The 15,351-nt window shown below is 37.5% G+C and overlaps 1 protein-coding gene across 3 annotated transcripts in view; it reads left to right on the forward strand.

Annotated features, from left to right (window-relative positions):
• The window catches only part of CSRNP3 (cysteine and serine rich nuclear protein 3), a 212,944-nt gene that overhangs the window by 177,098 nt on the left and 20,495 nt on the right, over window positions 1–15,351 (forward strand). For all 3 annotated transcript variants that reach the window (XM_086718798.1, XM_025912214.2, XM_086718799.1), the window contains one exon: window positions 7,612–7,871. In XM_086718798.1, the coding sequence (XP_086574924.1) occupies window positions 7,612–7,871 (260 nt within the window). The remainder of the gene's footprint in view (window positions 1–7,611; window positions 7,872–15,351) is intronic.

Here is a 15,351-nt window from a genome sequence, read left to right on the forward strand (position 1 = left end):
GATGGCTGGGGCACTCTGCAGTCATAGCACATTTGCAGTAGAATGTCAAATTAATGCAAGGGGGGCGTTAAGTCAACTATATATTAAGACTATATATAGAAGAGGGTCACCTGGGTGGCTCAGTCGGTTAAGCCTCTGACTTCAGCTAGGTCATGGTCTCCCAGTTTGTGGGTTCAACCCCCACATTGGGCTCTGTGCTGACAGGTTGGAGCCTGCTTCAGATTTTGTGTGTGTCTCTCTCTCTACCCTCCTCTGCTTGTTCTCTCTCTTTCTCTCAAAAATAAATAGAACATAAAAAAAGATTATATATAAAAGAGAACATGATTTCTTTTTAAAATTTTTGACCCTTCAATTTTTCAATTTCAATTTTATAACTTTAAAATATAGTATTTATTCCTTATATCCAACATATATTAGAACAAATGATTTCTTCCTTTTTTTTATTCAGAAGAATTAGGGGGAAAGCATAGGGGATATCTTTAATAAAATGGAAATGTGTGCATAAAAAATAGCTAGTTCTGAAAAATGATCACTCTTTGTTAGTTAATCATTTTAATTATCAATGACATCAAAGCTGGGAGGTCAAAGTTTATACCCAGACACAGTTTTCATATGCGGCATCCTAAATTCACATCAGAATCTTGGGTGGTAAATCTTACATTTTTTCTATGCTGAGAATTGCAAATGGACGATTATGCTGTTAAAGCACCTCTGTAATGTCAAAGCCAGCTTGCAGCGTCTCAGCAGCCTGGGTTGTAGCTGTCTGGAGAGGTTCAGGAGAAAGCTTGTCCCCTCTGTGCAGCTCTCTCGTTTGCTTGTGTGGACATAGCTGACAGACTGAATGGACGACGACGTGACATGCATGTTCATGATCCAAAACAAAGCTTTAGTCATCCAGCCCCAAGGGTCATCTTTTTATATTATTTCTATTTTTGCTGATTTTTTATTTGTTTAAATGCATATGCAGTATTTGGATAAATCTTGACAGAATACTTAACTTCTTACAGTCTTATATGAGAGGGTTTTTGGTTTTGTTTTGTTTTTGCAAACTGGTGACTTAAACAAAAGGGTGTCATCTTGAATTTTTTAACTTAGAAGCTGCAATTCACAAAAGACATTATTAGTCTCGAGGGCAATGCACTGCGAATATTTCCAACTTAATATTAGAATGGAAAATTTGTGCAGCTAAATGATTAAACTACCTAATCTTGCCTAAGAATTTTAAAGCTTTTCCTTCTCTACAGAAGGACTGAAATCAGAATGATGACTGATTTTTATGTATGTCTATCATATTTTATATGGTGTGGTCTCCTTGTCCCTTTATTAGCACATGGATTGTTTGGTTGGTTTGCGATGGGGAAGAGTGACATTTAGAGCCTAAGGAGAGAGATGTGCTATAATTTGAAAAGCATTTAGAGCTATCATCCACTCTGTAGGGAGCCAGATACAAACTTGGATTTGACATCACAAGCATCACTGTAAGTGGGAGCTATTTTTCCTTGATTTTTGTCTTTGAATGCTATTTCATAGTAAAAGGGCAGTAATAAAACGGGGAGGAAAAAAACCATGATTTGCTGTCTCTTTGGAGAATTCTGATATTTTCTTACATTTCCTGACTCTGTCTCAGTTCTGATTACTTCTTTGGAAATGCAAAGCACTTCAGTTCCAAAATATTGGGTGTATCCCAGTATTGTCTGTCCAGTGTTTGGGAGAGTCTCTCTATTTTGTTTATAACTGTGTGTGTGTGTGTGTGTGTGTGTGTGTGTGTGTGTGTGTTATATCCTTCAAAACTGAGTATAAAATAACGTACTGAATATACAATAATGTAACACTGATTTGGCCGTAGATAATAGATCACTTTACATCCCATACTTGAGGTAATTTGGGTTCTGTTCATGGTTGGAAAGAAAATATCCCCAATTAGTCTTTACTTTCATTTTGCCTCTCATTCACTCATGCCACACGGTATTTCCTTATTATCAATCTTTTGGAGTTTCTCCCACTTGAATGATTTACTACTGCCCTAAATACATTACTTGAGCAAAAAATTGAAAGATATGGGGCACCTGGGTGGCTCAGTCAGTTAAGGTCTGACTTCAGCTCAGATCATGATCTCATGGTTCGTGGGTTCGAGCCCCTTTCAGGCTCTGTGCTGACAGCTCAGAACCTGGATGCTGCTTCAGATTCTGTGTCTCCCCCTCTCTCTGCCCCTCCCCTGCCCACTCTCTGTCTCTTTCTAAAATAAACAAACATTTTAAAAAGTTTTTTTTAATGATGAAAGATATGACTAAGGCAAGTATATTCAGAAAACTTGAGGATGTAACTTAAAAGAATAAAAGGGTAGAATTAGAAGAAGGAAGGATTGCTTTTAATAGCAAAACAGGCTTCACTTTCAAAGAAACTACTCCTATATTCCTTGGCTGTTGGATTCATTTTCACTCTTGTGGTTTAGGGTCTGAGACCATGTGGTTGACACCTGATCAAGAAAGGCCAACCTGGACAATCATGTCAAGCTGTAAAGTACAGGAGAATATGATCACAGAACATTTACAGAAGTCACTTGTAAAGGTTAAGGACATATTTTTTGTAATCTTAATAACTTTAACCGTTGGAAATTGATTTAATATCTAAGCTATTAGGATAATTTTTTATATAAAATATTTCTGATGAGACTGGATTTTTCTGTTTGTAAGCTAGGTTTCATGACTTCATAACTGATTTGATCTTGATTTGTTCCTCAAGAGGTAAGAAGCAATATGCATACTTTCAGAATCCCTGATTAGTTTGCTGTGTATGTTTCTAAAAACGGGAGTTTTTCTTGCCCAGGACTTACCAGCTAAACAAGTTAATTTCAGTAATCTCATTTTGCTTAGACTAAATTCCCCCCAAATAAATGAAAAATAAACACAATATATAGACTTACAGATCATCTGGTATTTTCCTTCTGAGAATAGTGCATAGGAGAGAGAAGTAGATTATTGAATTTAGACCCAAATGGTAGAATTAATATTTTCCACAGACTGGACCACAAACTCTCAACTTCTGTGTACTAAATTTAGTGCCAGAAAATATAATTCTGTTTATTGCTCTCTGCATTTCTGGCTATACCAGGGCTTTGCTGATAGTTGTTGACACTACAAAGAACAAGTGCCTTGTGAGGGTAGCTAGTTTGCTGTTCAAACATTGGTTCCACGGGTGCCTGGGTGGCTCAGTCATTTAAGCATCCAACTTCAGCTCAGGTCATGATCTCGCAGTTGGTGAGTTCAGCCCTGTGTCGGGCTCTGCGCTGACAGCTCAGAGCCTGGAGCCTTCATCAGATTCTGTTGTCTCCCTCTTTCTCTGCCCCTCCCCTGCTCATACTCTGTCTCTCTCTGTGTCTCTCTCTGTCTCTCTCTCTCTCAAAAATAAATAAACATTTTAAAAAATTAACAAAAAACAAACAAACATTAGTTCCAGAGTGGCTGCCCAATAGTGGAATCAGTAGTCTAAGATCTGGTCTTCAATTTTTCAGGCCCAGACACGTGATGATTTCTTGCATGCATAGAAGGCAATCTCAGATGGAATAACACATCTAACCACATTCAGAAATGACTGACTTATAAATCTGAAACAAATTTGATTATTTTCAGCAAGAAATAAAATTAATGAGTCAACTAGATACTCTTGTTGATCTGAAGGTGTATTTCAATTTGTATGAACAGGTTCATTTATAAGTGTGGAAATGGAGCAAATTCAGTTGAATTTTCTTAGAGCTTAATTTGATTCACTTGTGATACCTTGATATATTGATCAAAACTTATTAGTTTTGGCTTCCATTTTTAATCCACTCTGTTCATGGACTCTTTATATGATTTATGATACAGATTATTTTATTTTATCTACTTACATTCTCATCCTGGAATTGTGAATTAGGCAATTCTCCAATTCTCTTCTCCATTCATTTCCAAAGCATTACTTTAGGAAAGATAGCTTCTGCAGATAGCTAACATCAGTCACTCTGTGCTGTTTATTCCTTTAGTTTACCAAGATCAATATCATCTCCATTATATGTGATCGTTGTACAGTAACCAGCATACCCTGATGGGAACCATAGTGGTGTTCTCAGGAGCTGGGTCTTGTGCAGCACACAGAGTACTGTTGCATTTAGACGCTGAGCTTCAGGGTGGTAACTGTGAATAAGATAAAAGGAAACAAGTTTAAAGACACCAAAAAAATTAGTGTGTATGAAAATAGACTAATTATTTTTCAAAGCAGTAATGAAAGACACCTTCTCCCTTTTTTTATTCACTCTTGACCTCACAGTGGTAAAGTGAATTCTGGACTCTGTAGAGACACAAAGTAGAGTTCAGTCATTCTGCAAAGGGCACAAATTACTAGGTAGGCATATGAGGGAGGTTTCAGATTCCCTAAGGCAGATGTGCTGAGTGAATTTGGCCTGTTTGTCCCAGGCTTGAAGAACACACACTCTTTTTTTATGACTTCATTTTGTGATGTTAGTCAAATTGGAGCGTGGAGGCAGGAGATAGCCCATAAAGGCCCATTCTAGTGCTCCAATTCAATCATCAGAAGAGAGACGTGGGTGGCTCCTATATCCAGGAAAGCTACATTTAAAATATCTCCCAGGAGGCTGATCTTATAGTATTTCAAAGCCTTTCTTTTAAATATATCCATAGGCGTTTCGATCATTATTTTTACAGTGCTATTTATAATATGCAAATTATAGAAAAAGGATAAGCACAGGTTTGAATTATAAACCCCCATGGATAGGAACTGACACCAATCCAATCCTAACACACTTTGACAATGTTAGCAAAGCCAAGAGCCCAGGTGAAGGGACTCTACAACCTGCCACTATTGTTGTCCTGGAAGCCTTAGAAAATTGTCTTTTTGGAAAAAAATAATCTGGCTTTTTAGGAAATGGTAGATTCATATCACAATAGATCCATCCAGAAGACTGGAGAATCCTTATAATCTAAAAGTCTAAATAAATGTTAAAAATGAAATTTGTCTAGACTACCATGAATTATATTTTAAAGATTAGTAATAAAATCACCAGAGATGTTTATAAAAATTATTTTAAAGAGTTCATTAAAACCTTTTTTTTTTAATCTGTAAATTCATGGCCTTGAAAGATAATGTCTCAGGGCATCATTTAATAATAACAAAAGTGAAAAAGGTTAAAGGCTATCACCCAAAACCAGAGGTTCTTGCCTGCTGTAAGGTGGTGACAGATGAGCCTGTCAGATAGGGTGGCAGATTACTAGGCAGGTTGCTGAATTTTTCTTTCTAGGGTAATCTTTTACATTTTGACAAATTCTTCCCTGTTTTGAGATGATTTAAACATACCGTTATGAAGCAGATCAGAGCTTCTAAATCAAAGTTGAAAATTGTCTCTGCTGGCAGGAGTACAAATATGTGCAGTGAACATGTACATAAATAAATGGGAAAATTGTGTACACTTTTGAAAGTATTTGCTTTCTGGCGGTCTCCTGTGGAGAAGTAGAACAGTAGAGAAGAGGGGGAAGTTGGGAAGATGAAATTCTTGCCCAAATGTCATTATTTCTCTTACTCTATAAACTTCTCAGTCTGTTATTCTGTCTGAGTTTCTCATCACTGGAAATGGAAGTTCCGTGTGGGCAGGAATCACCATGTGGGTTTTTTTCACCAATATATCCAATCATCTGGAAAGTGCCTGGCACGTAGTAGGCGCTTTGTTTATATTTATTGAATAAGTCAATTCGTGAAATGTGATTAATCATAACAGCCTCTCTGCATTTGGTTTGAATGTTTTAAGGGGGGGGGAGGGTATGAGGCAAAGGAACTTGAACCCTTTTGGAAGAAGATTCTTAAACAAATGCAAAGTGATATTGTAGTCCCTTTTCTTTCATTGCTTATGCAACCTTCCAAATCAAAATCATCTTTGAAAGCAGCAGCAGTTGACATCTACCAGAAGTAGTATGACACCAAGACTCAGCCTTGTTCAACTCCCTGGACCTTGGAATAATAAATTCCAGCTTCACTTCTCCTTATATGACTTTGGCAATGTTATTAACCCTTTGGTGACTTGGTTTCCTCAAATGGAGACACAGGTAATATCAACCCAAGGAGTTGTAAGGATAAAATGAGATAATTCATGGAAAGCACTCCATAAATGTTAGCTTATATTACTGGTGGCTATCCAAGGATTTTTGCTCAGTGCATTGTTTCTGTCTATTTGTCTACCTGAGCATGCATATTAGTTTCCTAAGGCTGCTGAAACAAAGTGCCACTAACTCAGTAGCTTAGGACAACAGAAATTTCTTGTCTCACCATTCTGGAGACTAGATTGAAATCAGCGTGTTAGCAGAACCATGCTCTCTCTGAAAACTGTAGCTTTCCTTGCATTTCCAGCTTCTGGTAGCCCAAGGCATCTCGGCTTTTTGCAGTATACTCCTAATCTTTGTATCCACCTTCACATGGACTTCTCCCTTTGTCTCTTTACATCATCCCTCCATGTATGTGTGTTTAAATTCTCCCTTTTTATATGGATACCAGTTGTACTGCATTGACACCCACCCTAATGACCTTACCTCAACTCGATCACCTGTGTAAAAATCACCTGTGTAACCTGGGGTGTTGAGCGTTAGAACTTCAACATATTGGTAGGGGAGTAGCTGAAATGATCCATAAGAGCATGATTCTATATTTTTCTCCTCAATTCAGTGTACTTTTCTTTCTGCAATGGAGAAATATCATATAATATGGCACCAGATTGGGGAATTGCTGGTTTAAGTTTACCTTTTCCACTAACTACCTACGTTGAAAAAAACTCAAATTCTGCAAGTCTGGGTTACTTTATAAAATAGAAAGACGGGGTGAGATGATGTCTAGCATGTCTTCTAACTCTAAAAAGTTCATGTTTATAATATGTGCCTCTCTTTTTCTCAACTATGGTATATATCTCAAACTTCCATGATGCTTAATGCATCTTGATGTCCCCAACTAATAATAAAGATTCTAATGTATTTCATAGCCATTTTCAATTATCTCAATGTACACTTATATTAAAATCCTATTGTCTGTAATGCTAGTTAGTAGGGTTCTTATCAGATGAAAACTTTGTTAGATTTAGGTTGTGAAAATGTCTTAATAGTGCCAGTAAACCTTTTTTGTAAGGTTTTTATTGCTTTTTAAAATTTTCTAAAATTCATAGACTTTTTTGCCAAGTGCCCTCAATATCAAAACAATATCCAAAACATAGGAGTTTGTAGTATGTCTTTACTGATTATAGTATGATGCAACTCATGTGAAGAACCACAAAATCCAAACTTAAGATGCTAGGGGAAATAAATTAAATTCTGCCACTGACTCACAGACTATTGGCAACTTTCCTGAAAGTTTGCTTAGACTACCATTATAGAGGACTTAAAAGTCTACTCCACTATAGCTGGAGGAAAATTTAAGAAAGGAAATAGAAATCTGTGCCAGCTCTCAGATAGAACATTTTTAGTGTCTCCCAGCCAGAAAGGGTTGACAATAGATTCAATAGCATCAAATGGCATTTTTTAATTCTTCACCTCATCTGAAGACTGCTGCCCTAGGTGTTCACTGAACTGTTTCTTTCTCTTTCAGCTTCCTCCATCCTCAAAAGGGAGAAGCGGCTAAGGACAAAGAATGTGCATTTTAGCTGTGTCACCGTGTACTACTTCACCAGGAGGCAAGGCTTCACGAGCGTGCCCAGTCAAGGGGGTAGCACCCTGGGCATGTCCAGCCGCCATAACAGTGTGCGCCAGTACACTCTTGGTGAATTTGCAAGAGAACAGGAGAGGCTCCACCGGGAGATGTTGAGAGAACACCTCAGGGAGGAAAAACTGAACTCTTTGAAACTAAAGGTAAAAAAAATCATTAGGAACTCACTTTTTGCAAAACCTTATAACCTTACCTTGATTTGGTTGAATTAACCATTTTCATATTTATATTCATTGACCAAACTGGACATTTTACACAACAGACTGCCTGCTAAGGCTTTTTTTTTTTTTTTTGCTTTTATGCAAAAAACAGTAAAGTGTCTTCACTGCAAACAATGTGGAAAACTTACCTGACATCATTTATTTATTCATTCAATAAATATTTGTTATTGTGTGCTACTAGGTCATGCACCCTCTACTGGGGTTGGGGCCAAACGGTCTCAAAAATAGATGTGGTCCCTTATCTCCTGGAACTTCCATATTAATAGGAAAGAAAAACATCAATCATGTAAACAAAATAAACTCACAGCTTCATTAAAAGCTATAAAGGAGAGTTGCAAGGTGTTCTGAAAGTAGTAACAGGGAACTGATATGGTCCAGAGGTCAAGGAAGGTTTCTTCAAGGAAGTGACAACTGAACTGAAATCTGAACAGATAACTAGGCCAAAGGGTTGGCAAGAGTGGTCCAGGCAGCAGGAAGAGCCAGAACTGCCTTGTGCCAGAGGAAGCACAGTGAGCACACAAAGGCTAGTGTGGCTGGAGCAGAGACAAAAACAATAGATTATTCATGAAGTAGATTATACATGAAGAAGGCAGGACAGGGCTTTGTAGATCATGCTAAGGCATTTTTTTTTTCTCTTCATACTAAGAACATCAAAAGTCATCCAAGAGTTTTAAGCGTGGGTCAGTGTACAGAGTGGTAGAATAATAAGATCTGGTTCGTGCTGTGATGTGAGTATAGTTTGGGGTTAAGGGTTGCCATGTTGGTAGGGGAACATACAGAGTTAGACCATTTAAGAGGCTATCACAGTAGTTCAGGAGAGATGTTGATAGATTAGCTAGACTGATGGTGGGAAAGATGAAGATAAATGGATAGAGGGAGAAATTTGGGAAGTAAAATCAACAGTTCCTGATGCAGACTGGATTTGAAAGGAAAAGAGGGGTACAGTCAAGAATGATTCCTAAATTTCTGGCTTACAAAACTGAACAGGTTGTGGGTAATAGTACCTTTCTCTATGACGAGGGTATGGCAAGGAATCCGGGAAGAGGAGCAGGTTGGGGCTGGGATCAGAAGGGAAGAGGTAGATAATGAGATTATTTTGGGACATACTGATTTTTGAGAGGCTTTTGGGTCATTAAAGAGATGTCAAAGAGGTGTCCAGGCCACATTAGAGATGAAGTGGAGAGAAACATAGTTCAGAAACTGTCTTTCATCAACCAAGACAATCTTTAAATATGTGCTGATCCATCAGCCTATCAATATATAGGAAATGCTCTCTCATCATTATCTAATGACAAAGGAAATCTTTTTTAGGTAATCCAGGATACTTAACATAAAGAGCCTCTTGTTAAATAGCTGAAGACCATAAGCACACCTGCGTTACCTGTACCTTTAGCTTCCAGGCGCAGAGGTGTGCTGTGTGTTTTAAAATACCTTGTTTTTATGTATTCTGCAGTGTGTATATCTGCCTTGTTCCCAATTGTATAAGAAGGCAGTTGTTCAAATTAACCTAGACACAACCTTAGCCTAGAGTATGTCTCTATTTCCTTTGATGGTATTTTTGACAAGTTTCACTGAAAGTCCCTTAGGATCTTTTTTGGTAGCAATCTGCTATTATTGTTGTTTTTCATGATCGCTTTGCATATAACTGAATTTAATAATAATTCTAAATTTTCTTCTGAAATCCACCCTCTGCCTTTCTAACCTACTGCAAACCAACTCTACACCCTCCTCAAAGAACAAAGTCATTCTCTAAACTCAAACAATACTAATGGCTGCCATTCATTAAGTGATTTTTATTTCCCAGGCATTCTATAAACATTATTTAATTTAATCTTAACAAAGACCCAGCGGGATAGGTAAATTATGAGGCCATGTGTACTGAAGAAAAAGAAGCACAATGATGTTAAACACTGACTCACTCAATAGAAAATCGGTTATATTATCCTGTTACTTCCTATTCTAAAATTAATTGATCACCCCCTCTAGGCATTGGGAAAGACAATCTCTGTACCTATAGGGAGTCATACCTTTCTAGAGTTTGGTACTGTGTGAAGTGGTTTTTAACAGCTGGGAGACTATAATTCTGAGAACCAAAAGATTTATTATGGTGAACTTTGAGGCACATTATACATGTGATGAATGTTAGGAAGAGCCACACACCCACAGGAACCTTCCATATAAGGCAGTAATTTATTCTGATATTATAATTTATATTCAGCTGCTTTTATGCTGTTTTCTTTACTAAGCTGAAGAAGAAAAGAAGAAGAAGAAGAAAAAGCATCCCACTATTTATTCATTTTTTTAATTTTTTTTTTTAAGTTTATTTATTTATTTTGAGAGAGAGACAGAGCAAGGGTGGGACCAAGAGAGAGAGTGAGAAAGAAAGAATCCTAAACAGGCTCCACACTGCCAGTGTGGAGCCCAGTGCAGGGCTTGAACCCACAAACCATGAGATCATGACCTGACCCAAAATCAAGAGTCAGGCACTTAACTGACTGAGCACCCAGGCACCCCCATATTTCTGTTTTATTGTTCTTAGTGTTGGAAGTTGGAGAGGCAGTCATTCGAGTGGGTGTTATGGCAAGCCAAGGTTTGTCATTGGTAAGTGAAAACATGCAGATTTCCCTTTTGGTGAAGATATAAAAAGAAGATATTTGGATGTCATTGCTCCTTTCAGATGAATACCAAGCAAAAAGATAATGGGATTCTAAGGCGATCTCATCGTAGCTTCATTGCACTGAAAATATTTAGAAACTCAGAACCATATCACATGAACCTAATAAAAGACCATAGTAATGTGGACTAGTTGGCTAAAAAAAAAATCTGAGAAGACTGAATGGAGAAACAGTTGTATACTTTAATTACAATTCCTCTAGTATATTAAGTTTTATGATTTTTAAAATATCATCAACTATATTTACCTAAGGTTTCACTATCCCAAATCTAAAATTAGCTATCCAAAAACATTAACTATCCAAAAGTTTCACTTTGGTACTTGGAATTTCACTTCTAATGTAACATTTTGTCTTGAAATATTAATACCTCTAAGGTAAGTAACAAAATAAGTGTAGCTAAATTGATTCCATTATTTTGACTGGGGCAGCAGGAAGGTCCCTGGCACAGAGAAGGACTGAAAAAGGAAAGTAAGGATTGTTAAAGACAAACTTCAACTCTGGCTTTGACTGGAGGTGGTTCTCTGTGAGGAGCAGCAAGCTGGCTATTGAGTGAGGACAGAAAAGGCCCATCTGACAAGATAAACATTTCCCAAGGTCCTCTCCATGGAGACCAGATAAAACACCACAGGAAACTCATTGGACCTGGAACTGGGTAGTATCCCTTTTCCTTATTTGAGAACCAACAGCCTAGAACAGTAATGAGAAGTTCTCCCTCCACTGTGCCTCATGTCTTTACAGGGTGTTTCTCTAGGTTCCAAACAGAGAACCCACGAATACAATGACACCTCTTCCAATGGGGCCTTAATAGTGAAAGATCAGTAAACAGAAACACTCACTACATACTTCTTGATGTTCTCTTATAATAAATATTTTGGAAGCAGAATAAGAATAGGAATTTAGTTTTTCCTTGTAAAACTGATTCTTATTTAGTAATCCATCTCTTAATCAAATTATAAATTAGACACGTTGGGAAATAATATATGCAATTAGATTTGTAGAACACATCCAATTCTGTTTGGGGGTTCAAGCGTCTTTTTTGGTGGTGGTGGTGGTGCTCAAAACATTGTCAAAAAACCATCAATACACAAAGCTGATTGAATAAAATGGTTGTTCCTAGAAGAAATAACTAGTTTGAGATTTCTGCATTGCAGAGAATAGTCCGTCTTCCCTGTCAAGCCCATTCAAACATGTCATACTCTTCACAGTAATCAAGGCAGTCATGTTAATACTGTACTCTTCCAAATTAAGTGCTTATATTTCATCATCTGCACCACATTGTTGAACAATTACATTAGCCTTTATTCCCATTTCACATGTATCTGTAAAATGCATTAGGCAGCCATTTATGTTTCAAAGAGCCTTGGCATTCCAATTGCCTCTGGGTTATATCTTACTGGATTCTACTACCTTGTTCTAGGAAATTTAATTTAGCTTTCACAGCTTTGACTGGCTTCTCTTTCTCAATGTTTTTCCAACCTTGTTCTTTTTCTCCTTTCTAAGATCAAAGGCCTATCGACACTCTGGTACCATTTCCAGTTACTTCCAAGGGTTATATACTTTTCTCAATTTTTCAGTCATGTGTTCCTTGAGTAATGCTTGGTTGTATGCTCTCTTTCTTAAAAAAGAAAAAAAAAGTTGCCAGTTGATAGCTTCCTTTAATAATCAACCTTTTAAAACTATTTAAATTTTCTTCATCCCAAATCTCATATTTAAGGCTGTGCTTTATTCACTTAGTGACTTACCCATGCAACATAATTCTCCCCCCTTCACCTCCAGCCTTGTTCCTCATATCCCTTCAACAGTCTCATGATTTACTGACCTCTAGGTAAATATTCTACATGCTCTAGAAGATGTAAAGGATTGGGGGGTTGTAAGAAATGGTTGACATAGGCTATTATCTCAAGTCTATAGTTTCTAAATTTTTGGATAGGTCTTTAACCACATCCTGGTTCTATAGTTCTCTATTAGATGAGTCAGGGTCTGCTGGCCATGGTATATTTTAACTCCATTTATCCTTATGGAACTTCACTGTTAAACTCCGTAGAACTTGCTCAAGAGCATACTTAGTGCCAGTGCTTCCAGAATGTATCCTTAAATGGAGCCCTGCTCCAACACCAAATGAAAAACTTTGATACCTGCCAAACACCTGTTGTGTCATGTGCACAACCTATTTTAACAAGTACAGAAAAAATATACCTAATCAAAGTGATGGAGACTGACAGACTGGGCTTCAGCTCTGGGCAAATGCAATACATTAAAGAATATGTTCTTTTAAAATACTGCTGATATTTTAACTTTAATGGAACAATTAAGCATATGTAATCAAATCTTTATATTCTTCTTGTGCAATACACATTGATCCTGTGGTTCAGGAGTAATCGATTTAACAGATTCTCCTTATCAAACTATGGAATGCATCCAGTGGTGTGCTAGAGCCACAAAAGTTGCTCACTGAGGTGTATTGTGCATATATCTTCCCAATAGTAGTTTAAAATCAGACATGATGAGACTATTTACACCATGGGACTTGACAATCACAACATATTAGAACTTTTTTTTTTTCCCAGAGACATCATTGTTAAATATCTACCAGCACACTGCTGGATTCATTTGGCTTAATAGCCACCACTAGAAGAAGCAATGTTGATCTAAACCAGAAAGGGGGATAATGGAACATATGAAAGTTTATGTGTCTTGTATGTTGATATTATCCTCCTTTCTGGTGATTTTTGTGGTGGTACATAAGCCACAGACACATTGTGAATCCAGGTTGTTGAATTTCTTATAGGCTGAGACAATAATCAAAGCTTCCTGGTTCTTTGAGGGCATAATTAAATTGGTTCCAATTTGCCACCTGCTGTTAGCAACTAATGAGCAGAAGAATTATAGTATAGGATTTGACTGGATATCAAAATAACATGAATATTTCTCTTTAGTTTGCCAGAGAATTAGTGACTAGGTTGTCTATCCAACTCATACCACAAAACCAAAAATTCTTTCTATCAAATGTATGTCCAGTACAAAGCCACTTACTCCACATCTTTGATGCCCAGAGCACACTGCTTTTTGAGATAACCAATTCTATTTATCCAGCTATAATTGTTAGAAAGTTCTTCTTTACATTGACCAGTATGCTCCCATCTAATTCTATCTTTTGACCCTAATTCTGCCCTCCAGGCACACAGAATAAATCCTGTCCCTGTTCTCTAAACTCCAAGTGTTTGAAAGCAGTAGTGATGAATATGCAAATGTTTGACAGTAGGCTATGTGGGCTCCTTGTGTTTCAGTTCTATAGGATTAAACATCCTTAGTTCTTTCTACTAATCCTCCTAGGGCATGGATTTCAGACCTTTTATCAGCTCGGTTAAGTTCTCCTGGATATAATGCTGTTTGTTAATGTCTACCTCAAAATATGGTACTTGATCTGGACATTGTACTCCAGATGGGATCTATCTGGTGTATAGGAATATGTTATAATATCCTCTCCCAAGTTGGGGATGCCCTATCCCTGAGAATACACTAAAAGATACAGTAGCTTTTTAGACCTTGATCAATTTGTTTGTTCATGTTAAACTGATAGTAAATAAAAGAGCAACAAAAAGCAAGCAGACAAACAAAACCCAGGTAAATCAATTCAGATTCATCCTGTAAATCAAAACTTTATATATCTCCAGGGCAAGAATTCTCTTTAGTGCTGAACATGACCTGTGATCAATGAAGTTTGTTCTTTAATGTGAATAAACTTCATCTTGTCACACTCAAATGTGATAAGCCTACCCCTTAGTCTTCATTCAAGATATGACTTAATGGGAATGCAAGCTGGTGCAGCCACTCTGGAAAACAGTATGGAGGTTCCTCAAAAAACTAAAAATAGAACTACCCTACAACCCAGCAATTGCACTACTAGGCATCCAAAGGTGTGCTGTTTCAAAGGGACATATGTAGGGGCGCCTGGGTGGCACAGTCGGTTAAGCGTCCGACTTCAGCCAGGTCACGATCTCGCCGTCCGTGAGTTCGAGCCCCGCGTCAGGCTCTAGGCTGATGGCTCGGAGCCTGGAGCCGGTTTCCGATTCTGTGTCTCCCTCTCTCTCTGCCCCTCCCCCGTTCATGCTCTGTCTCTCTCTGTCCCAAAAATAAATAAAAAACGTTGAAAAAAAAAATTAAAAAAAAAAAGGGACATATGCACCCCCCTGTTTATAGCAGCACTATCAACAATAGCCAAAGTATGGAAAGAGCCCAAATGCCCATCGATGGATGAGTGGATAAAGAAGATGTGGTATATATATATACAATGGAGTATTACTCGGCAATCAAAAAGAATGAAATCTTGCCATTTGCAACTACGTGGGTGGAACTGGAGAGTATTGTGCTAAGTGAAATTAGCCAGAGAAAGACGAATATCATATGACTTCACTTGATGAACATAAGGGAAGGGAAACAAAATTAATATAAAAACAGGGAGGGGGACAAAGCATAAGAGACTCATAAATATGGAGAACAAACTGAGGGTTACAGGAGGAGTTGTGGGAGGCAGCATAGGCTAAATGGGTAAAGGGCATTAAGGAATCTACTCCTGAAATCATTGTTTCACTATATGCTAACTAATTTGGATGTAAATTTTAAAAAATAAAAAATAAAATTTAAAAAAAGATATGACTTAAAAATTATATTTAACAAGACAAAGTCCAGTTCAGGGTATTCTCTCAGAGTAGTGATCCTCAAGAGGA

This window comes from Puma concolor, chromosome C1, assembly GCF_028749965.1.
Source record: "Puma concolor isolate L17-30 chromosome C1, mPumCon1.1.hap2, whole genome shotgun sequence".
NCBI classification, from domain to species: Eukaryota; Metazoa; Chordata; class Mammalia; order Carnivora; family Felidae; genus Puma; species Puma concolor.